The sequence below is a fragment of the Chiroxiphia lanceolata genome, chromosome 6 (assembly GCF_009829145.1).
Source record: "Chiroxiphia lanceolata isolate bChiLan1 chromosome 6, bChiLan1.pri, whole genome shotgun sequence".
NCBI classification, from domain to species: domain Eukaryota; kingdom Metazoa; phylum Chordata; class Aves; order Passeriformes; family Pipridae; genus Chiroxiphia; species Chiroxiphia lanceolata.
Window position 1 is genome coordinate 27,866,833 of NC_045642.1, and position 25,694 is coordinate 27,892,526.

Consider the following 25,694-nt stretch of genomic DNA (forward strand, 5'->3'; position numbering starts at 1 on the left):
CAAAAAGTGGTGATAAGTGAATAAAAAGTATAATGAGGTTTCTTGGCTCAAGGGAGCTTGAAAGACTTCACCTTCAGATCATAGATGGCACAGTATCTACTCAGAAAAGGGAAGAAATTAAACCAAGAGTTGATTTCCAATCACTTAATCATTAATCTCCCTTCCTCCTTAAGTAAAGACAAAGAAATCTTTGTTTAAAAACAATGACAAAGGAGAAAAAAGTAAATGTTCACAAACTGTGCAAATGAGACTGCTTTAGAAAAGATGGAGAAACAGAAAAAGAATAGTATGCAATGGAAGCAAGGCAATCTGTCAGTGAAAACTGGGGAGTAAAGTAGTAGTTGCAAAAGTATCTTACAAGTGAAAAGTAGCAACACTTTATGAAAGGCAACAAGTCATTTCAGAAAAAATGAAGGGAATTCCAAAGGTAAACACTACAGGAATGACAGTGAGAGGAAGTAACTGTTTCTTTCATTTCTACCACTTTGGTTTTTCCTGAAACATATGAAACATTGTAGCACAGTATTTTACATATTCATTGTAATTTTATGTTTATATATTGCAAATATAATAAATATATGTTTGCATGTCTCTCACTGATTAGGAATCACTGCATAAGGAGCTTCTTTAGTTAGACAGACAGACAGATGGACAGACAGATAGACAGCTAGATAGACACACAGGTAGATAACTTCTTTTTAAACAAGGTCATTTCTATGGATCATACCTGCAGAATTAATAGCCACTTCCACAGGTGAATGTAGACACTTGTATAACAGAACATGGAAGATCATTCCTCAAGAATCAAGTCCCATATCTGCTGAAACTAGGAATTTCTGTTACGCTATTGTATTTTAGTCACTGCCTTTACTATTTCCTCACATAATTCTGAATAAAGACAGGTTCAATAAAACAGTGATCGTTTCTCTTACCGGAGTGAGTGCTCCTTCTGCTTGAGCTTCCATAGGACTTGTAGGGGTGGCTGCAAGAAGCTGTCCAGCAGCTCCAGACAGAAGTTCCAACTTATCTGTAAGCTGTTCAGAAGCAGCAGGATGACACTCCATGTCCAGAACAAACTCCACCCCTGAAGTTTGGTTCTTGCCATTGACATTGTTTCCTGCCCAACCACCCTGTCTGGATTGCTCTTCTCGAGGGGACTCTAGAACTTGTAGTACCTCTGGCTCTTCATCTGAGGGACTTCCGGTCATTTTGTGCCCTAAAGCCTCATTTGTCTTGAAGTCTTGCAAGTCCCGTTCCTTATCTATTATCACCCATTCCTTAGAATCAACCTCCTGCCTGCAGGAGCTTAAGTTAACAGCTACAAATCCATTGCTCATAACACCATCAGCATGGTCTGGAGAAATAGCCGACCCAGGCTTTGAAGCATCTGGAAGATATTCTTCATCATAGTGCCAAACATGGTCCATGCGAGCAGTCACAGGAGCTTGAAGGGGTGTTTTCTGAGAAAGAGGAGGAACAGCAGCAGCAGGAGACTCTGTCGCAGCATTCAAGTCTTTCTGCATCTTCTCCAAACTTGAGAAAAGAAGTTAATATCTGAATTAGTTAAGAATTAATTAAATATTGTAAGTTACATTTGAGGTTTTTTGGTAGGAGAAAACTAGATTTATATAAAAATTTGTTGTCATATTTTAGAACAATCTACAGTGGTTCCACAATTTGAGACAAGCAAGTCTGATGTCAAGTAAAAATGGACGGATGGTCTTAGAAATGTACACATATTATAACTTTCACTGTAACACATCGTATTGTATTGTAAATATAATTACCAGAAGGGAGAATAGTGAATGGATAAAAACTCAGTGATGAGGCTACCACCAGATGGTCCACTGTACTTAATTTAAGTTACAAAGCAGAGACTCAAAGCAGAAGAAACAGATGTCTCCAGCAGCACTTATTAGGTGCTTTCAAGAAGAATGTTATTTATTGACTGATTCCTTACTTATGCTTTGCATAATTTGCTTCATCAAACAAATTCAGATTCCTAACTCCGCTATGAAGTACTTAGAAGGAATCACTGTCATCATCTCAGTTTGCTTCTACTGTCCCCACTCAGCCTCTACCTTTCAGTCTGATTTCACTGTGTCCTTCTCCCGTTATTCTTTCTACATAGAGGCCAACCGATTGAATCTGTTTTCGTACATCTGTCTCTTCTCTACCCTCAAATTCCATTTTAAGATCTCTGTCTTCTATCAAGTTTTTTTATGTTGATGCAACACCTTTGAGCGTAACTAAGCCTGCTGCATGCAGGAAAATTTCTAACTTTACTTATTAACTCCACTTTCTGCAAAACTTTCCTTCTCATGTCATATAACCTAATCTCATGTCACCTTTGTTGAGCACCTGATGTCATCATTCTTACTTAGGATGAGTTGTACTGACTGTAAAGAGTATGTCACTGAAGAAAAAGTTAATAAACACCAGAGTTACACCACTTGGCCTTGAAACACAAAATTCTCAAGTGTGGAAGTTTGACTTTAGCTGTATCCTACCACTGATCTTTTTTTAAAGAGGTTGCCAAGTAGTGAAATCCATTAATTGAGCAATATTATGAAAATATTTTGCTGTAGCTTGCATAAACATACTCAGCACCTCCATTTCTTGTCTTCACAGGGTAAAGGAAAGATAATAGTATCCTTACTATACATGCTTGAAAGATGCAATCATAACAATAAAATAATTTCTTTACCAAGTCTCAAGAAACTTATCAGCGTCTGGCTTTGATTCCAACGTCATACGCTTCTCCAGTTCAAAGCTGTGAATTGAACGTAACTTTCGCACCAGTGGAACATCTCTGTCTAACTGGGTGGTCTCTGAGCGAACACGAATTGGAGAACCGAGACTCGGCGCGTTAAGCATTCCATTCACTGGCCCATGGCTGTTTTCTTCCTCTGTGGCAGCCTGTGCAGACCGTAAAGTAAAAATGTAAATCACTAGGAGTAGCAAACCAGAGGAAGACAAGGTACTGTATGATGAATATCATTCAAGTTTTTAGTATGTGAAAAGCCAAGTTGTATTTGGAATGGTCCTTAAGTTCACAACGTACTTAATGTAGTTTAGATATGCTCTTCAGTACACACCTACAACAGACAAAATACCAGTAATATACTAGTTCTGAGTAGGTCTGAAAATGGTAGTCTCAAAAACCAAGTAATTACACTTAAATTGACTCTGATATTTCACACCCATCTCTGAAATTTTCTTTAATAATAGTCTGAAACCCGGCACTTGGTAGCATCTTTGGTCTGCTTTACAGTCAAGTGCTTTTATTACAGAGAAGTTAGCTTCCAAGCTATCTTTTTGATCCTCTGGAGCATGTAACACTGTTACAAACTAAATCTATTAAGTACTTCTGTGACTTCAAAATAGGTTTTAGTCCAACTGCGTTCCACCTTGTATACTAACTGAGCATGATTTAGAGCTGGAAAATCATGATCATCCTTAGTTCCTACAGGTATGGTTAATAGAAATTGCCTTTGTTTAAACCCTTCTCCCCCTTCAGTAAAAAAAAACCAAACAAATAAGTATATTTAAAAATAGGCACCATGCCTTGTTCTTTCCCACAGTGCATTTTTTTCTAGCAAACAAGAAGTGATAGCTTCAAAACTAGACATCTCTCCTAGATAAAGAACATTTCAGTACCAATACTTCACGTTAAAAACATTTTTTAATCAAGAAATAGGGCTATATTTGTTTGAGTATGAAATACTATGATTGTGAGTAAGGGAGACAGCAACCAATTCTCAGAGACTACTTTTGAAAATAAAGTGGCATTCTCTTCCAAAGATTAGCCCAGGAATCTCTGGATCAGTACAAAGGCATAATATCTTATAGAGACAAAACTACCAAGTTAATTAAATGGATACTACCAACCACACTACTAATCTGCCAGTTGAAGAACATTAAACTCTTTTTAGTACATTTAGTATCTGGGTTCTGCACAAGCAAGATGCAGGAAATTTGCTTTGGTTTCATTCAGTGAGCAAGAATCAAGATTGTGTCTGAAGAACACGAACATGAGTAAACTACAAAGCATCTCAAATGATCAGCAAGCTATTTATCAGAGACCTGATAAAGTGGCACAAGGCCCAAAAGTCTGTCTGTTTGTTTCAGTATATAAAATGTGTTAGCTCTACCATAAATCTGGCTAATCAGTATCATTGCTGCATTATTAATTATATCTTATGTGCACTACGAGAACAGGAAACTGTTCAAAGATGTTCTTCACATTGCAGATCTGAAAGTACCTTACAGATCCCCAGTTTTATTTTGTTTCTGTTTGCATCCATTTCTTCCCAAACATCTTTTTCCTGAGGACGCTGATGGCCAGGGGATCCAGGTAGTTTCTCTGGTGAGACACCAACTGGAATACCATTCTCTCCATCACTGAGTTGTTCATCAGGAAATACTTCATCTGTATTTTCCCGCAGCAAATCTCCTGGGATAGGAGTGGCGTTGGCAATTCTACAAAAGCAGTTTAAAAAAAAAAATTAGAAAGGTAAAATTTTTGATACCCTCACATGTTTACAGAAATTATTTTCTATTTAAAAAGCAAACAAACAAAAATTATAAGGAAAAGCATGTTTATGTAGAAAACTAAATCTTGTAAATTATTTAATATAAAACCCCTTACATTCTGGCTTTCACAATTTATGTTTCTTTAATTTAGGCACATAACAAAAGATGTAAGTCAAAAAACCAATCACTTAAAAGGTGTTTTTTAGAAAGTTTTCGAAACCACTTGAGAGAAAATTTGTTAGAGATCATGTCTGGGCTCAGCTTCACTCCTGACTCTTCTGTACATATTCTTCTATTCAAAAAAATTAATGGCAACTTTCATCATACAGTTTCCTTTACCCAAAAATTTGACAGAGGAACAAAACATACTGTGTGAGGAAGAAAAATTACTGAGCAAACTAAATGCAGTTTTAATCACTATTTTTATCAAAGTGCTATTTTTCTCCAATTATTGATAATCAAAATATAAGCATAACACTAACATGACATTATATTTTAATCAAAGTTCTGTAATCCCATTGACTTGAGGCTGAATAGGGCTAAGGTGTAGCTCAACATCTGAAACTGAAGCAATGTTAGTCCTAAAAAGTGAAGGCTCACAAGGTCAATTAAGTCATTCTTTTACAGTCGCCAAAACTGTTAATTGCAGCCAAGACTAACATAACTAGTGTGATGCTTAGTGTGATAGTGGGACTGATCCATGTGCAAAATCCCTGGCAGCCTCAGTGCATTCAACAGTGCACACCATACACCTGTGTAATGCTAACAGATAGTATAGCCAGTTGGTGTCTTGATGGATACTTACTTTAACAATTTTTTTTAAATTACTTCGAAATAGTGAGAATTTAATACATGAAATTCTGGCATTTTTCAGCCTCACTACACTGTCAAAACTCCCACCTTTGTGATTTTTAGCTAAAAGTTGATCTATTCAAGGCCTAGAACAGGCCTAGTCTTCCTCCCCACCCATGAACACCTCTTATATTCTTCAATCCCCTGAGTATAGGTATTATTAAACATCACATCTTATCCAACTTACTTTATTGCAGAATGTCTCAAATACCACATTAAATATTATTTTAAACACAATCAAAATCTATTTCCAAATTTCTTAGAAAGATCCATTCATTTTTCAAAGTTATAAGGAAATGGTAGCTAGAATTTTATTCCAGAAAACAATGGGTTTATTTCCAGGCAGTTAAATTTCCAGGCAGTTAAACTCAGGACACATTATTTAGTTTCACAGAATATGATTTAGCAAAGGATGAATGAGCAAATTTATATGCAATTTCCTGGAGTATAATTTTTTTATTGCTATAATTTTAGGATGCAGTGCTGATCTTTAAGTATAACATAAACTGGAACCCTAAAAAGGGAAATACTTCAAATGCTCCCAAACCTTCACTCCTCTATGTATTCAACATTCTGTAGAAAAAAAACCCTAAATTATGGAGATAATTTCCTTTTGGTAGGAAGCCCCTCTGTGGTTATTTAAGTGACCACGATGTGCCTACATACCCAATTGCAGCCGGTGTAAGACGAGTGTGTAACTGAGGTGTGGTTGAAGTTGTTGTTGTCGTCAGAGAGCCATCCGTTCCACTCTTCTCCCAGTCAAATGGGTCACTTTCAATAACTCCAAATGTCTTCATGCTGTTGTCAAACACAGACATGAGAAGCTGAAAATGAAAAAAAAAGTTAATAAGCTTCATTTTTGTCCAAGAGAACAAGTAATTAAGAAATATCCTCAAGTAATTAAGAAAAATATCCTCCTGTAATATTGACAACAATTAAAAAAAAAAAAAAAACTAGTTCTTTATGTTAATCACTTCTCATTTTTCAAGATTTCAAACTCACGATACGCAAAATTCTATTTTATTTAAAAAAAGAAGAAAAAAAAAATTCACCCACATCTGTCTTTTTATCAGGCATGAGGCAATGATACACCATAGACTTCCACAAAAAGAGAAATACACACACACAGAAGCATGACTACATTGCTGCAGAATAGCATACAATGGCTCTCCAGCAGAGGAAGAGAAAAGAATATATTTGGTAGCATTGAGAAACCAAGGAAATGAATGAGATGTAGGGAAGGATTTGCTAATTCATACATTTCTGTCATTAAGAACCATGGATCATTTACTTCTTCTAATACTGACATTCATCCCACAAAAATGTCTAAGTTTTCCATCCTCATTTTACACTATGAGAAAGCATTTAGAAAAATTTGTGACCATGACAGGAAAGGAAACTGCATCTACTATCCTCTCTTCATGAAAAAAACTGTCTCATTCTAGTCACTGATGGGAAGGCTGTGTCCATATCATTCTCTTACTCTAACATTTCTAAATTTATTTTTTTCCTTAAAAGCTAATACTCTAGCTTTCACCCTTTTTTCCAATCTAGGATGCTGAAAATTTTTCTACAGTATCCTTGGGCATACTCTTTAGCAACTTACTCTCTAGAATCTTCCGTGTGCCAGTCATCCCAGTCCGTTCTGTAACCCTACTGAATTGCAGAAAGCCATAGTTCACACTGTCCCTTAGGTACCCTGTTTTATTCTCCTCTTCTTGTAAAACTTACCCAGTATCTCTGAAGTAATTTTTAAAGTTATTCTCCTTTAAATGTTTTAATGAAATTTTGCTATAATTCAAACTCAAATGCTTAACATCAGGAGGCTGAAGCAATGTGTGCACTAATACCTGAATAAAATAAACATCTGACATTGCCAAACCACATATGGATTCTGGGCCTATGTCATCAACATTTTAGATGGTAGACTCTTCAAAGCAGGGATGTCAACCAGGGACATACATACGTTCTTGCTCAGTGCCTACCCATAAATACAAACAAAGAATGATACATATCGAAGGTAGGAACAGCATCTCTGCAAACACAAGTTAAGACACACCAGAGTTTAAAAGAACATTCTCAGTGCTCTATATAAAATCCTTCTCTGGTCTAAAGCACATGAGCAAGATTGTGTTGTAAGGCTCAGGATGCAGCTATGCAACTGCAAATGTTCCATGACCAACCACAGGACTGTAAATTACTGGGCTGTCTTAATCATGGAAAAACTCTGTCTAGGTATTGCGTTAATCCCTGAATGCATGTACTATGTTAGATAAAAATAGAATACAGAAAAAGGTTTAGCAAAAATATGCCTGTGTATATGCTTTATCATCCAGGATACCATAATGTAAATAAAATATATTTACCAGTCTATAATCAAGGTTTGTCCATACAACATCAAAATTCCTGCAATCAATAATTTTTATCATAGGAAAAAAAAAATCTGATGCATCTTTATAACTAGGCATACAAAACATTGAAATCTTTTTCCTTGATTGTAAACTACAGGACAATTTTCATGGAAATTCGTAATAGAAAAGATAAAAAACCCAAGGTATTTATTTTTCAGGATTGCTGAACATTTTCTGTATTTCTAATAAGGAAGGTTTTTTACATTCAAGTTAGTTCTACTCTCTTATACGGATCTGAATCATGGGTCATCTACCGCCACCACCTGCGTCTCCTAGAACGCTTCCATCAACGCTGCCTCTGTACAATCCTAAACATCCACTGGTCAGATTATGTGACCAATGCATCTGTTCTAGAACAAGCAGCAGTCACAAGTATTGAGGCCATGTTGCTGAGAACACAGCTGTGTTGGGCAGGGCACGTCTCCAGGATGAAGGACCACCGCCTCCCTAAGATCTTGCTTTATGGTGAACTTGCCACCGGCTGCCGCATGAGAGGAGCCCCAAAGAGAAAATACAAGGACTCCCTGAAACAACATCTCAGCCTTGGCCATATTGATCATCATAACTGGCTTACTCTGGCCTCCAATCAGGAGGCTTGGAGACACACCATCTATAACACTGCTGATGCCTTTGAGAAAGCACGCAGGATCACCCTTGAGGAGAAAAGGTAACGCAGAAAGAATTGTGCCCTGCAGAATATACCACCTAAGGGGTCTTTCTGCTTTCTGCTGTGCCTTTTGCAACCGGACATGGCCTTTTTAGCCACCAACACGCTTGCAACAAACATGGGTAGAGCCCTTCCCAAATCTTCATTCGCGAAGCCCGGCCATGATGATAGTGCACAAAAATTGGTCTGTTTTCCAAATGTGCAGAAAAACATACTAGTACATTTAGAGAAGTCCACTTGCTAACAGGAAATTAGTTATTCCTTGAGATTTTTAATTATTTCAATTCAAATATATCTTGATTTCTTTGTTAAACTTACCATCCAAAGCACTGGAATTATTCTTATCAAAGTTACAATTCCAGACTTAGTCAGAATTATTTATTTATTCAGTTGAACCAATTCAACTTGAACACCAACAGAAAATCATTCCTTCTGGTGTTTCTGACTTAGTGAGTTGAACAAATGCACAGAGGCAGACAAGTAGTACAAGCGGGAAGCTAACAGGAATGTGTGTTTCTGGGAGCCTGAGGGAAGGAACACAGGGACAACTTGTTGTGGTGTGCTATTAGATCAGTTCAACTTCTCCCACAATTTGTGAGATTGAAAAGCCTCTCAAGTCTCTCCCTCCCTGCTTTTCCTGAGCATTCCTCTGCTGCTTTCCACAAACTGGTATAGAAAAAAGTTCTATCTTTATTTATTGTTTAATCATGGGTCAGCACTGAGTGAGTAAGACATACATTCTTCAGCATATCCTGTTGGCACATATCAACTTATCGCTGAGTAGAGGTTGCTCATTTCAGCAGGCAATATTCTCAAACAAAGAAAAATTACTAGTTTTCTGGTGATCTCTGTAGGCAGTACTTTGGTATTAAAAACCCACCATGAGTGCCTGTTGTGCTCTAACTGTAGGTGCTGAGTTCCAGACTTTGGAAAACTGCCAGAATGACTATCACTGAGAGAACAATCTGCTCCATTTAACTTACAGAGCACCCACTAGATACTAGAGTATCCTAACAGAATACTGACTGAAAAGCATATTGTCAATTGTTTTAGAAGCTTAATGGCCTTACATTTCCCAAATGAAAAAAAAAGACATACCTGAACCACAAAGTTTCTGTGACAGTAGATGGTCATTAAAGTAACTTTGTGGTGGCACAAACCATAATAACTACCAAGATTACACAATGAAATCAAAGAAAATTGAAGATGAAACAGCATAAAATTCTCATATTTATAAAACAGAAAGACAAAACAGTACAAGTGTTTACCTGGTAATCAGGCTTTGTAAAGTAATCTAAATTAGAAATGTGATCCAGAAAGATGTTAAATTCTTGAGGAAGATGTTTCAACATAAGTCTGTGTTCGTACCTTTCTTTAATGGAGCCCACTTGCTCCTAGGAGTAAGTAACACAACAAACATTACCACATCTTCATTCTCTGCTACAACATATTTACATTCTATGTTACAGCCATTCAATACACTACTAGCCAGAAAGACAGGTCAGTACATTACAATGAATGGTACTGAGAAAGGCCATTCTACATCAGACAGAAAGATAAGAGATTCTGTCATTGCTCCCAGTACACTTGCAAAATAATGTACAAACTTCAAATTCAATATGAAAAGTCATTTAATGTTCTGCTGTGTTTGTGTTGTGTTTGAATGCTGACTGATATCAAGGATTGTCATTAAACACTCCAACTTTTCCAGAATGTATGTTTTGAAGATTTAAATATCCTGTTGCATCATCTGAAGTTCAGTCATTTTTTGGTGTTTATCCGGTCATGTAACATGAGTAAATCAACCAAAAAAGAGCTGCCACCTATATATCACATTGTCATCTACACAAACCACATCAGAGAGTAACCAGGTTTCAGTATAATTTCAGAAGAAGTTGTATGAAGTAATAACAGGTTAATTAGATGATGTTTCTTTGTATACCTCCCCTAGGATATATGACTTAAACACTACCACATATTGCCCAATTCACTTTTGTTCACCAGCAAATAAGAAAGGCCCATTTCACAAGTAATCAAAAGAGATAGGTGTGATAGGTGAAATAAAGTACTCAAGTGAAAACGGGAATAATGAAATAAGAGGCAAATATACACTTACTTATGCTATTTAAAACATTTTCAATCTACAGGTAAACCTACCTCCTGCCTAGGACAGTTCATAAAAAAAAAAAAAAATTTGAGTGTTTTTTACACCATGACACCAGGGACAAGAACTAGCACTAGAAAACACTGGAAAACCTCATGTTAAAATTAATGAACCAATAATTCTTAGCGGAATCTTTATCACAGCATTTCCCCGGAATCCAAAAGTATATTTCCCTCATGCTCTTTGGTTTCAACTCCAGGTTTACCTTATCTTTTATTTTCCTCCAAGGCAGTTGCCCAACCACAAATTCCACCAACATGTAGAATAGAGACCAAAGGTCATCATGCCGACCCATTTCCTGTGAAAAAGAAGTATTTTTCTACTGTATATTACAAATACCTAAGACAGGAGGGAAGACAAATTCTTTACTGCTCAAGAGTTGAATTATAAAATTTAATATAATCTACACTGCAAAACAAGTTTCGTTAAGTCCAGCAACTATTTTAAGGAGAAAGGTACAAGTAAATTTCAATAGAGAAACAACAAAAGTTGAAATGTGTTAAAATGACACTACAAATGTCTACACTGGGAGAGCTGTTTATTCAGATTTCTTTACTGTATGATGTTAAGACAAGGTACTGGACATTATGTACCTCATAAAATACAGTAACTTCACCTTTTTTAGTTTATTAACTTAGAATACAACTGAACACCAAAGATAATTATTAAAACCATTATTATTTCTACACCAAGAACTTTTCTATCCTCGACTACTGTAAAGTATATCATCCTTTCACAAAATTTGTAATTTCTATTAATTTCTAAATAATAAATGCATATATAAGAATACAAAAAAGGGAAATGAATAATAACTGCATTACTGACTTATTTCAGCTATATGAGATGGGTATGATACAGGTTGAGATACTCACTCTGTTTCTGTGAGCGTTGATTGATGCATATCGTACCGTTCCTCGAAAACCAGCGACAGCTCGTGGCTGTCAAAGAATAAAAAAGAAAAGATTCTCATTGTCAGAAATAAACACTCTGACAACTTAACTTGGCATCCACAAAGTGAGTATGGAGCCACAACATATCTCATTTGAGACTTTTATTTCAGTTTACCATATTTCTACAAGTTCTCAGTGGAAATACAAGTGACATTTGTCACAGTTTTTTAAAGTATGTGATAGTTTATAAACTATGATCTATTGACATCAGTATTTGCTGTCCACAGGCATCACATCCTGTTTACCTCATTCCTCATCACAGTCATATGGCAGAAATATTCTTCTTTTTTCTCCAATGCTGAAACTATTTCTTAGTTCTAACGATAAGAAGTTTGAGGGTTTAAATTCTGACAGGATCTAAACTATAACTTCTTCCTCTTAGCTAAAATACACCAATATTATGTGGTATGAACATATAAGCAGCCATTTATTGAAATGTGTTAGCAATATTTTCACAAATTATTTTCTGAACTAGCAAACCAACCAATTTTTTGAGACATTCCAAGAGCAGAGTAAGCCACAGGTAAGTCTCAAAGCTATGGCTGAGCAATAAATAGCAAAGGCTGCACCACAGGCATCAATTTAAAATGTTTCTTTCTTTTCTAGTTTCTGAAAACAAGCATTTCCTCCCTTAAAGTCTAGATATCATACAATCATAAGTCAATTGGTGTTTTATAATCACAGAATACATTTTCCCATGCTTCTTTTCTTCAAATAAAACATTACAGAAAGAATTATATAATTGAAAACAGTCATCATTAGTAGATATTTACAATTTAAAAAGAAAAAAAAATCAAACCGTGGTGTTATTACTTTGCCTAAGGCAGATATCCAATCCATGCTACCTCCTTAATTAATCATTCTATGTAGACAGAACTGCCAGGACTGGTAAACTTGCTTTCTTTTATGCAGTCTTATCTTCCCAATCAATACTTCTTTTTGTTTCTTCTAACAATGAACGTAGGAAGCTTCAATTATCTATCTCACCTCTGACTTGTATTTAAAGAGATATTGGTGATCTGTCTGCTTGCCTAAGACTCACGATAATTCTTCAGATTTTAAAAAACTTTGGCCAATACATTGAAAAGTCTGGTTTTATACACACACAAACATAACCACAATACACAAATTATTAAGATAAAACACTTCCATCTCTCCCTACCTATATATAGGTATAATTCTTTCTTATCCACCAACAGACACTATACAGAAATACCATTTAAATAAATCAGGAGTTGTTATTGCAGTCAATAACTCTGGCAATTGAATCCAGCAAGATTACGCAGCAAAGTCTTTAATAAAGGATTCAACAGTCCATATAATCAACATCTGCTAGAGTAGTATGATGAGAGCTGAACCAGCATTAGTTAAGAGAATACCTTCTAGGATGTTCTTAACATGAAGAGGTTCTCAGATGATATTCCATAAATCTTAGCATTTGCATGTTATCATAAAGTTTAAATGGTGCTTGGAACACATGTCATGTTCAGGCAGGACAGACTCAATTGTCTGTCTTGTTACTGTCTTTAATCTTATATCATCTTATATCATATACTGAACATTATCCTGCATTGAAACAACACTGTAGTTGGAGAAATAAATTTTTCAAAAAAAAGCACTTAAATCTTCTTCTTAGTAGTTGTGCAGGTTGGCAAACCATGCAAGTAAGAATAATATAGTATCACTGCCAAGACAATCAAAATACACATAAATTTACAAAAAGATGCAGTTTAATGAATAGCACTTCTCCAAAAGGGCACTGAGAGCTTAACTTTAAAACAGCTGAGAATACAAATTCCATAGATCTCAAGAGCATATAGTTTCAGAAGATGAAATCAAATGCTTACTATCTTCAGTCTCTGGTATGAATGTTAGAAAGGAATGACTATATTCATTTTTACTAAGTTAAATATTTCCATTCTTCTGAAAATAATGAAAAATACGAAAATTAGGATGAAATGAGGCTTTTATTCTAGCATAACAACTTCAATTCCTACTTGATAACTAGGACAAAAATGCTTCAGTTGCTAGACAGAGCAATAAAAAAAGACTAAGAAATGTCATATGAAAACTAAATTATCCCATTCAGTTTACAAAACCTAACAATCTGACTTATTTCAGTTCTGTCCTGGGGGAGAAAAGTCCATATGAGGAATTTCATTATGAACCTATTCAAATGCCTTTGAATGTTAAAGTCACTGCCATCTCTACTAGTCCTAAGATGATTTCAATTATCTGAGAATCACCTGGATGGGAAAGGGTAAAAAAAAAAAGAAGAAAAATAAAGCATGAGTAGTGCTTCTATCTATGAGCTTATCATGAAGCGAATTCTGAATTATTTACTCGAGGATATCTAAATCATTTTACTCCCTCTTGCCTTAAAGTATAGTTTCTATAATCTGACTTAAAAGCATATGTAACTCTGTTATATTTTAAGACACAATGAAATTAGTAATGCATCTGGTCACCATTTAATAGTGGTATTACAATGCCACACAACAAGAATAAAATAACTCTATCATGTCACTATCAAAGTGAATGATGGCTCTGTAGGTTAAATCAGGTTTGACTAATTAAGAATAGAACATACTGACTTCTGAGCATTTGCTGTTTCAGAACTCTTCGTGCATCTTACAGCATCTCATGAAGCAAAAGAGAAATACTACAGGCGATAACAGCAACTTCATGGATGATTCACTGCATTTTTTTCAAATAAAAATTCTCCTCTGCTATTACTGATCATCTTATTTTGTTTCAGGACATCTCCAAAACATACTTTGCAAATCTTCAACCAAATTGTACCTTGTTTGGGTCAGTTTGCATTAAAAAAAGTTTTTCTAATATAATTAACTCAGGCAGTCATCTGAAAGTCAGGATTGTCTCGGTTTTGATTACTGTCACTAAACTCTTCAAATTTTGGTTAAAATAAATTATTTTCACATGCACATGAAGCAGATTCAATGACCATGGTGAATTTTTCTACTCATAAAGGTACTTCTAAATGTAACATCAGATTTCTTTGCAGGTGGCCCTGCCCTGGAAACATTTGACAATGTCTCAGATAAACTAGATGCAGGAAAATAGGAGTTCCTAGAAAAGTGAACTATTTCCTCTAAGCACACAGGTTTGCAGATTCCTGGGAGACACTACGCTTACAAACCTGTCTGCAAATGTGGCTTCTTTGGAGGGGTGTGGTGGAAGCAAATCACTCTCCTCAGTTCAGTGTCTCCAGATAAATGCTCTGGGTTTATTGCTCTGGGCAACATTGGAAACATTACACAGAGCAAAAATTTAACTTATTGCATTCATGCAAAATAGATAACAAACATGAAAAAATAAACCAATACTGATTCTTTACATTATATCTCACACACACCATGGTTCTCCCTATCAATCAGGCAATGACTGAGTATTCTTAAGTGCCTCTAGGTTTTGCACTAGGAAGCCAGCAGTGCTGCCTCTAAAGTCGAGTTCAAAAGCACATGGGGGGGTGAGTAGAGAAGTAGCCACCTATGTTACCCCTATTTTCCTTTGTTAAAGGCAGAAGAATCCTCCTTTTTTATCTTTTTTCTTTAAAAGATCAATTTCCTAGTTCTGATGCCCACTAGGAATATATTTCCATGATTGGAACTACACACAGTTCCAATTTTTTCAAACATTTTTTCATACCAAATAGCTTCAACAACTCACATTCCAATGCCACCTTTCCGGGGAATACAGGCTTTGCAATCTACTGTAATGCCCAGCATGCTTTAGCACCAGTTAAAAATAGATGAAAAATTCAGGGATCTTCTGGGTAAGGAAAGATGAAGCAGTTGAAATACGATTGCCATAAAAATGTATTATACATCTTAATTAGTTTTCACTGCATAAACAGTTCTTCAAACCCACACAGTCAGCTCTGTCTTAAAATCCACATCAGACACTAATAATTTAGTACTCGCACTTATAACTCTTTATCAACCCATTTCCTATAGTTATTGGTATAACACGTTACTTAGACTCAGATCTACCTAAAAAAATGTGATTTCCAAAAACTGATTGCAGCTGTGTGATCCTATGTTACCAGAAGCTGTGTAACAAGCTAACATCTAAACAGTACAATTAAATTTTGCTATTGTGAGTTCTAACAGACATGTGGTGACAAATGAAAACTAACTCCTACTACATGTGCTATAAAGAGCATCACCATTTCTAAGACAGCAGTATTTGATACATAAACCAAGCTCCTGAGCTACTCAGTTTTCAATCTGGAGTATTTACTCAGCCAATGTGATGCACTAAGCTGAAAACGACGATCGTTCCAAAGCTGATTCATGAGCAAACAAAAAATCTGGTGGGCTGGAGATGGTAACAACCTACTAAGTGTCTGTCTCCAACTTGCTGCAGTGAAAAAACACACAGGATAAATCTGCCATGTCTATTTTTGCTTTGCCCTATGCAGTCTGTCTTTCTTCTTCCTCTTATACCATGAGCTGAAGCAGAGATTACTGTAGGAGGAAGACTCTGCATAAACCAGCTATGCTCTGGCAGAGAATTTCCCCAGAGGGCAGAATATTGTTTTATTTATCTCTGTAAGTCAAAATTTTACAGTTGTTCTGCGCTATCGGAAGTTCTGTGCTCTTAGCAGAGTTATGATTGAAGAACCAATACCTTAATTTTTAATTCTTTTGTACATATCTTATTAAGTATTGATAATTATAACAATTACACCATATATTAAAGAGCTGCATAAATCCAGAAGTAGACTATTTCAAGTAGTAGACTTATTTCAACTATGAATGGAAAGCAAAACATCTCAAGTAAGCTAATGAACATAAATATACTCTCTTTCCAATTCTCTTCTCCATCCCACAGGGGCAGAAGAGGGGTGAGGGAAATGAGCAAGAGGCTGAGATTAAACCACAACAGTAAAATAACACATTTTCCTTCTTAAACTATACAAAATAATTTTTCACAACTTAGCAGAGAATTTAGCTCATAGCTCAGAAGGAACTGGAAACTAAAGTTTCCAGTTCGATTTTGGTTTGCTTCTATTTTCATCAGGAAACAAATCTTACTGGACCAAACCATCTATCTTTCCACTACAATAGTTTTTAATTTCAGACAAATAGCACAGCTCTCAAAGACTTCCAGTTCCTGCAAGTTTAATGAAAATTGGTGATTAAAGACAGAACTCAAATTAGTAAATTGACACAGAGACAGACAGCTAAAATTCAATTAAAATGGTTCACATCCATCTTAAGAGACACCACTGAGTTGGTCAACCAGCATTAATTTTAGATGGCAAGCAAGTACATGCCTAGTCCCAAAAGTGCAACCATGTATTGGTCGGGAAAGGAGGGTGTAGTATGAAGCTGCAAATACTAAGAAATTTGGAGGGCATAAGGGAAGCCCAAAACAATAAGTTTCACCATTCACAGAAAAATTTCTTTCAAAAATAAGATCAAGTCTCAGCAGAAAAACGATTTCTCTCTTTTTTTTTTTTTTGTTTGGTTTGGTTTTGTTTTTTTTAAGGCTGTTACAGCCTATTCCCCTGAGCATCTATTAGTTCTATAGAAAATAAAGGAACTGCTGAATCAGAATACAGAACAGCTATACAGGACATTTCAGACTGCTTAAATTAAATTTCTAAGTTAAATTGTTTAATGATTGTTTGGAAACAATATCAGTATTCTGCACACTATAGGAAAGTAGGAAAAAAAAACCAATAGACCCTAACAGTTACAAAGTATTTTATTATAATCATTTTTCATATCTCAACTATTTCTCAACTGTTCCTTCAGGCAGGACATTAATATTGTGTATTCTATTTTATTTTTTACCCCAAACGCCAGGTCACAAGGAATCTTACTCTCAAACAAATAACCACACATGATTTTCTAAAGTTTTTTATTTAATTGTTGCAAGATTATTCAATTGACACGTTACAATGAAATTCATATATCCATTCTACTTTTGTCACTAAGTCAATTGATAATGCTCTTTTTTCATCTTTTGCATTAACTAACTGTCTTTTTGACCTTGTACTATCGCACACTAGACATCAGCTGTCTGTGTGTCAGTAATACAACCAAACTTGCAAGGATCATGCTCAGTGGATGCTGAAAATGCTACATATATACTCTATAAGATTGTGCCTTAAGTAATATCCCTCTGTGTCCTTGAAGGAGGTTATGGCAGACAATAATTAGTGTTACACTGGTAGGTGTAACACAGATATATCATTATGCTGCATAGATCTGTCACTGGTACATGTATCACAGCAATGCACTACTTCAAAAACTTTTGAAACCTAACAGTTTAATAGTTATTGTAATCTATTAAAAATAATGTCTGCACAAATCTCTCCAAACTAACTCCCTTGTCTTCCCTATAAAATTATCACTAATTCAGAAATGGAACCTCAAATGACTAATGTCATAATTCTTTCAACTCATGCAGATTACTTACATACCAGTTAAACAAAGGGCTCTTGACTTAGTCTCTTCAGCAAATAACCAACCTTGTACAGTAAGTAGGTTCCAGTCTTTGATGACTTAGAGGACATAAGAGAAAAAATTAAAGGAGTATGTATAGCCTTTTGAAAAAAGACCTTATATGTTTACATCTTGCACTGAATGACTGTGATATTATACAGTAATTTCTTTTCTATAGAACTGAAAGTTTTAAAGAAAATATAATGCTGTAATATGTCATCTTAGACTCTTCAGCGGAACTCCATTTACTGAAACAAGCTTTTTTTTTCAAGTAGTCTACTCTTTAAAAAGCTATCAACTATCAAATGCTTAGTTCAGAATTTAGAATGGAATCTTGCAAACCTCATCTATTTCCAAAAGTATATATAATGTAGTCTGACTGATGCAAATTCAGTAAACAAAAACTGAAAACATAGTTCTAAAAATATTTGTTCTTTAGATCATTTCTTTAGCAAAAGGTACAAAATTTAATTTAATAAACATGGAAAGGCAGAAGTGGGCTATCATAGGAAGGGATAGTCAGGTTTCCAAAAAATTACTCCAGCCATCTCTTCCAACACTACTTTTGAATCATTATTTATTAATAAAAATATTTATTTTACAAACAAAGAACATACAGTAAATAGTTTTCAACTCTAATTTCAGGAGCTTACTGCATTCTAATTTGGCAGCTGAATTACATCACATATGTGCCTATTGCTCCTTCTTTTACATTTATTTGTGCCGTAATAGCTGAACTGATTTTGCTAATTGCAAAACACACAATCGGTGCAACAACATTATTCAAATAAATTAAGATTTACACACTAACATTTTTAAATATTTCTTTGCTTATGAATTCTTGTTCATTCTATGTCTTTCTGCTGATTTACAGCAAGTTCAGTACAAATCTATTACTTATTTACAGTCCCAGCTCTTGAATTCTTGCACAAAGTGCTGAAGAGAAGCAAAGAGAGGTGGCTGTTTAGGAGGCTGGTCTCAAAATTCATGATTAGATACCTGCTCTATGTTCACGGAAAGCTCGTAACAGTGAAAAATTGAAAGAAGTTTAGCTTTGTTTAGAAGAAATTCTTTACTCAGGGAGTGGTGAAGCACTGAAACAGGTTGCCCAGAGAGGCTGTAGATGACCCATCCCTGGAAGTGTTCAAGCCTAGGCTGGATATGGCCCTGAGCAACCTGGTCTAGTGAGTGGTATCCCCACCCCCAGCAGGGAGATTGGAACTACCTGATCTTTAAGGTCTCTTCCAACTCAAACCATTCCGTGATTCCATGTGTTCAGTGCTTCTTCACACTCATTTCTGCCTTTGTTAGATAAACACTGAAGAAATTTTTAAAAATCTGAATTTAGGATTGCCCAGTTACAGACATTTCCTCCTGGGAACTTCTCACGCACAGGTCTTTACTTTGTAACCATTAGTGCAGAGGTGTCCAGTATATCATAGCTTTTAGGCAACTGATGAGGAGGAAAAGTAATTTTTTGTCACTTCCTTGTTCCAAACAATTCTGTTGCAAGATAATGGCGCGTTCACTCGAAGAAATAAAGTATAAATAGTCTACTCTGAAGTATTTCCGTGTGTAAAAGCCTCTGGGGGCTATTATAAGGATAGGAACCTATTAACATGTTTTTCTTCCTCTATCATAGAATCATTTAGTTGGAAAAGACCTCTAAGATCATTGAGTCCAACCATTAATCCAGCACTGTTAAGTCCATCATTAAACCACATCCCCAAGTGCCACATCCACACATTTTAAATATCTCCAGGAATGGTGACTTCTGGGCAGCCTGTTCCAGCACTTGACTATCACCCTTCCCATAGTTTGAATCTTTCTGTGACAGCAAGGAGGAGAGAACGATGGTGTTATCAGTTTGGTAGAGCAGTAACGAAGAGAATCCTTTGCTGAGCTGGAGCAGACTAGTCCTTTGGGAGAACTGGAAGGCTCTTGAGAGCTTCTCATGCCATGCCTGAATAGTCACGTAGCTCTAGCTCCACATCATAGGGTACCTCCATGCTAAGCTTGAGAATGTGTGCTGAACTACTCAAGTACTTGTGTTTTTCAAAAACAGGTTAAGAAAATGATAAAACAGGAATATTGTCAGGTTCAAATTGTTCTTTGTGACATAACATGTATAGTAACATAGCACCTACAGAAACACTTCTTTGTCACGTTCCTCAATTGCAGCCAGGACAACAGCAGCCTAACTACACAGCAGTGTATGAGCACAGTAGTTAATGAGACATGACTCCAGTAAACTCTACTCACACAAGAGTATCAGCGCAAGGAGGAGGCTAAAGAGAAGTTGTTGCAATAACTGGTAAGCAAATAACCTAAGGACCGACGAAAATTTTATCAGAAGGGAGAAGGCTTGTGGATAAATTTTAGAGAAGTTTACAAAAGTTTCAGTGAGCAAATAATAAGATTTAGTTACAACTTGCAGGTAAAAATGAAATGAAGAAAAGGAGCTCAAAAATTGCACTTTACATTTAAATGACAATACATGTTAAATATGAGACAAGTAGTACAGCTGAGGAAGATGAAAGTATTTCAAGTGGAAAAATAAGTATGATTTTCCTTGTTTGGGTGCACACATGCAATCCTCAACTAATCATATCCCTGTGTAACGTACTGTTAGGAACTGAGAGAGAACACGACTGAGAAAAGACAGCATAAGGTAAATGCTAGCAACAAAATGCTCCTCAACAGGATGAAACAACCACTGAACAGTACATTTCACAAAATGACGTGGACCCTGCAGTACCAGGCTTTCAACAGTATGGAAGAGAAGTCTGTTTAGACCTGTTAACATATTTTAGCCAATTATTTATAATATGCTTGATGTGGTGCGCTAAGAATTGAAACGACTCCTTGGAACATTTTTGTACTATTTAATAATTTTCTATGTAATCCACTGCCATTTAATAATGTACTCATAAACATTTCCTAATTGTCCTCGGATTTTGCTTCAATCTGTCACTCCAAACAGAGATGCATCAAGGAACTGCTAAAGAAACAGTGTATCTTTAACTAAAACCAAAACCTGATCAATAGCACAATTCTCTGAAGTTGACCAAAGGGCTGCCAATCAAACTTAATAGGTGGTCTCATTTCAATCCAAATTTTAATCTGAATGCAATGTTCAGTAACTATTCTTGAACAATTTCCAGTATACAGACTCTTACTTATAATAAATTCATGCAGTCAAGGTATCATTCAGTAGTTACTAACACAAATCCTGGCACTGAGGCAAACAAAGAAAACTGCACCAGTTTTAGTCAATACTATCTGTGGACCACTTCTGAGTCTTTTTTTTCTTAACGTTATATCAATGTTTGCTATAAAAGCATTTACTTGAAAAGAACATTGAGAAGCATATATAAGCAATCCATCTTTAAACAGTCTGTGAATCCAAATTGCCTTCAAAGAGGACAAAAGATTTGCAGTGATCATTTTGCTTACAGCAGTGTAGCTTCACTATTGCTCCTCCAGTTCTTAAAATCCCACTATCCCACCTTTTTTCCCATCATAAAAAGCATTTAATGAATATAGCTTCCACTCTTTCAGTACCATAAAAACAATGTTCTCTTCCAAACACAGAAATAAACAATCTGCAATTCTTCTGCCAAGATGACAGGAGGTAAGGCAGAATAAGATGGAGGTATTCTCTAGTCTTGCTCAGCAACCAAGAAAATCCAGAATATTATTAAAAAGAAACATCATGCAAATCAAATGTATAACCATTCCCAAATTTTCGCAAGCAAAAAACAAAATGAAAATACGAATATACAAGGAAATTATACTTTCACTCCCTGTACTTAACTGAAGAACAATAGACTTCCAAAGCTTTCAAAATAGATACAATGCTCTGCTTTGTTATCTACCAACACATTTCTGTGCAGCATTCTGTGCTTGGGTTGGGTTTTTGGGGGGGTGTTGTTTTCATTTTTTTTTATTGGTTCTTGTTTGTTTGGGGCTTTGTGTTTGTTTGGGGTTTTTTTTTAAGAATTCAGCTTCTTAAAGGATATTTCTAGGACACCACCTGTCACCCTAAAGTGAAATTTGAAGACAAAATTTGCTGGAAATCCTCGGAACCTGAGGGCACTGAAGAAAGGCAAAGAGTACTGAGCTGATTTTGTACATAACCACCTGAATAGAATAATATATTCATTGTTTGATCTGAACAGATTTGTAACTGTTTCCCTAGACAATAAAAAGACCTAAACATTTGCATTCACAATTGCTTTCACTGCATTTTTCTGACGGTCAGACTGTACAGCAGCTGGTGTATCTTCTGCTTTAGTAGAAGTCAGAGACAATTTTTGTTACTGACAGGTCACCAGTAAAAAGCGTGAGTAATGCCTCAGAAAATTTAGGTCCATATGCTATCATCTTTGGATTGGAATACTTTTGTCAGTGTTCAGAGAGTAAGTTTTGTGACTGCTTTAATACAAAACATACCAGAAAAAAACAGCACTACATTTTCTAGTTGTTCTCAAAGCAGGAATTCCCAGCTTGGTAATGTTTAAGATTTCAAATTTCCAGGCTAAAAAAAAAATAACAAACTGTAGAGTTCGATGTAAAATACTGTAAACTTCCTTAATGTATGTTAAAAATAATGCAATTTTTATTTTTTTACTTATTTGCAAATAAATACAGAAAAATTTAGACACTTGAAATTAAGGTCACGTTAAAAAAAACCCTATGATGGTGAGAACTCTGATGAAGCTCTTTGTTTTGTTTAAATAACAACTGAAGGATGACCTAAAATCTAGTCATTGGGAAGGACAGGAGAAAGGTGGGGAGATGAGGAATGCAGTCATAGGCTAACTCTCCCTTTGACCTAAAAAGCCTTATTTATCAAAAATACAACAGTTCCATACACAAAAGAGTCTCCTCAGAACACATTTCAACCCACTAATCAGGATACTCTCAAAGAGGAAGCCCACCTTTCAAGCTAAGAAACAAATCGAACAAAAAGGAGTTTTCTCCTTCAATTACCTTTGGTGAGTCCAAATCATCAGACAAAGGGGATTGGCTGTTGATCTGAACAATTCTCTAGCCTGCCAATCAGTGAAACATGTATACTGAGTAGAAAAACACTGATGTTTGAGATAAAAAGGTTTTATCTAAACACCACCTACTCGTGGATAGGTTTTTAATTGGTACTCCCTAGTTTTGTCACATCAGCTTGCATATGTTACACTATCTTCTTTGTAAAACAAATACAATGTAGTTATTTAGAATTTGCAATCCACACGAATAAAAGACCACAAAACTCAGGCCTGTGATAATACATTACATTCGAATTTGTAGATTTTTAAAGAATTATGACCTAAAATTATTTTTCAAAGGTTAATCTCTCTAACAGCAAAGACCATCAGCTTCTTTTTTTCTTTTATTTTGCTTTCTTTATATTAAATTTAATAGTACCTCAAAGAACAGCTGTGGCTAATGTTCACTTTAAAACAAGAGTGATGACAACTGCTATCTGCAGTACTGATGATGTTAAGAATGCAAATGTCCTTCAGATTTTGTCCCTCAAGGTTTTCTATTTCTGTACCACAGCTGACACCCTCACTTTCCATTTTCACCATGTAAATAGAGACACAGAAATTGAAGGCTGTATGAAGTTAGGTTTACACCCAAAAAGAATCATTTATTCTTTGTCTCAAAAAAAAAAAAAACCAAACAAACAGATGCTAGTACTATTTACTTTGGCTATCTCTAAGACAGTGGCAAACAAAATGGTAGGTATTGCACTCTCGAAAAGCAATAAACAGCAGACTATGAATCTCATAAATATACTAAATTTGCATCCTGCTAAATGTATTTGCTTGATGATTAGAGTCTCCCCACAATTAAATTCTAATTACCCTGCTTTGGAGTAATCCATTCTTATCTACACTATCAATTCAATTGTTGGCTTCCTCTCTCCAACAATGTATTTGCTTGTCCAAATTTCATCCTTCTTTCTTTCAAAAGCCTACATCATCCCCAGAAGTTTTTATTCTCCTTCCCACACTAAATTTTCTCTCTTCCAATCTTTTCCCTCACCAGACAAGGCTCCTCCTACCCATCAGGGTTTCCTTAGCAACTTCCGCTCTATCATTTAATTCTACGTCTACCCCAAATACCTGCATCCTAATAATGTCCCTAACATGTAAAATTCAGTTTCAGAAGCCTATACACACACATACTATTATCCAATTTTCCATATTCTTCATCCCATTCCCAGCTACACATGTAACACTGTTCAAGCTTTCACAAAAGTATAATTGGTCAAAACATCACAGAACCACAGAACATGCAAAGTTCAAAGGGACCCACAAGGACCATCGAGTCCAACCCTTAGCCCTGCACAGGACCATCCCCAAGAGTCACACCATGTGCCTGAGAATATCATCCAAAAGCTTTTTGAACTCTCTCAGGCTTGGTGCTGTGACCTCCTTGAGGATCCTGTGTCAGTGACCAACTACACTCTGGGTGAAGAACCTTTTCCTAATATCCAACCTAAACCTCCAGATCTTCAATGAGTACAAATCAAAGAACAGGAAAAACAAACAAACCAACCCAGATCCAAACCTACCCACTGTAAATACTGAACTATATGTTAATAGACCGAACACATTTCCAAAGACCTTATCTGCACGAGTTATACCTTTTTCTATTTGCTCTTGAAGCAACGATGTGGCACAATAGATACATTTCATCTGCACTCTAAGACACATAATGATGGTACTACCTACATCTAGCATATGCCATTTGCATTTAAGGTCTTGGCTGAAAAGTTTTAAGTTTTTATGACATATTTAAGTGAGACTTCAAGTTCTTTAGTTAATAAAACAAGGTTAAGTAAATTGAATAGAAAATATAAAATTACATACACTGTCCTTTTTAAACAAGTATGAATTATTCTACACCCTTCCAAGCAACACTATGATACGCATTTGTCATTACTTTGCTTTCATCATTCAGAAACTTACAAGCTGCAATAAGTGTTTGTTTCAGCCTTTTACGCTCTAACCAGGTTATAATGTCAGATCATACAACAATGAACTGCAGCACTTCTCTACTGTCTTCAATATATTCATACATTTTACAAATGTCTTATTACTGAGATTCAACAGACATATCCCTCTCTCTTTGAAAGTTAGCTCCTCACAAGAAGAGTCATTCAGACAGCTGTAAGACAGGACAACTTTGTTGAAATTAATCTATTTCAAAATCAGCAGTTAAAAATATTGTATTATCCAGTAGTATTTCTGAGAAAGAACTATTTGTAGCGTGAAAACGTGTGCAAAGCTTTGGTTTTGCTTTAGATTTTATGTTAATCTATTTTCCTTTCAGTTTTGAAGATTCACCAACTGAAGTAGATCACTGTAGTAAAATGACACTATAATAAGAAAACTGCAACTAATTAATTTTAAGGTTAATACGTGGAACAAATGGGAAATTGTCTGTGCTGACTGAATAACCCAAGAGAATGTAAAACCTCTGGGTCTTTAAGATGACCAATAAAGGTATTACATTTAGACTGAATGTTCAGACACTGGGGCAGACTAATAAACCTTGAACATATTTTCATTATGTAAAATTGTCCCTCAAAATGTTCCTTAATTTCCTGAAATGAACTCTTAC

General features: G+C 35.6%; 1 protein-coding gene across 1 annotated transcript in view; it reads right to left on the reverse strand.

The window, feature by feature from the left end:
- TTBK2 (tau tubulin kinase 2) overlaps positions 1–25,694 on the reverse strand; it is an 85,808-nt gene that overhangs the window by 25,043 nt on the left and 35,071 nt on the right. The window contains 7 exon segments of the mRNA XM_032689773.1: positions 933–1,533; positions 2,708–2,919; positions 4,266–4,482; positions 6,055–6,212; positions 9,735–9,860; positions 10,836–10,928; positions 11,503–11,568. Coding sequence (XP_032545664.1) covers positions 933–1,533; positions 2,708–2,919; positions 4,266–4,482; positions 6,055–6,212; positions 9,735–9,860; positions 10,836–10,928; positions 11,503–11,568 — 1,473 coding nt within the window.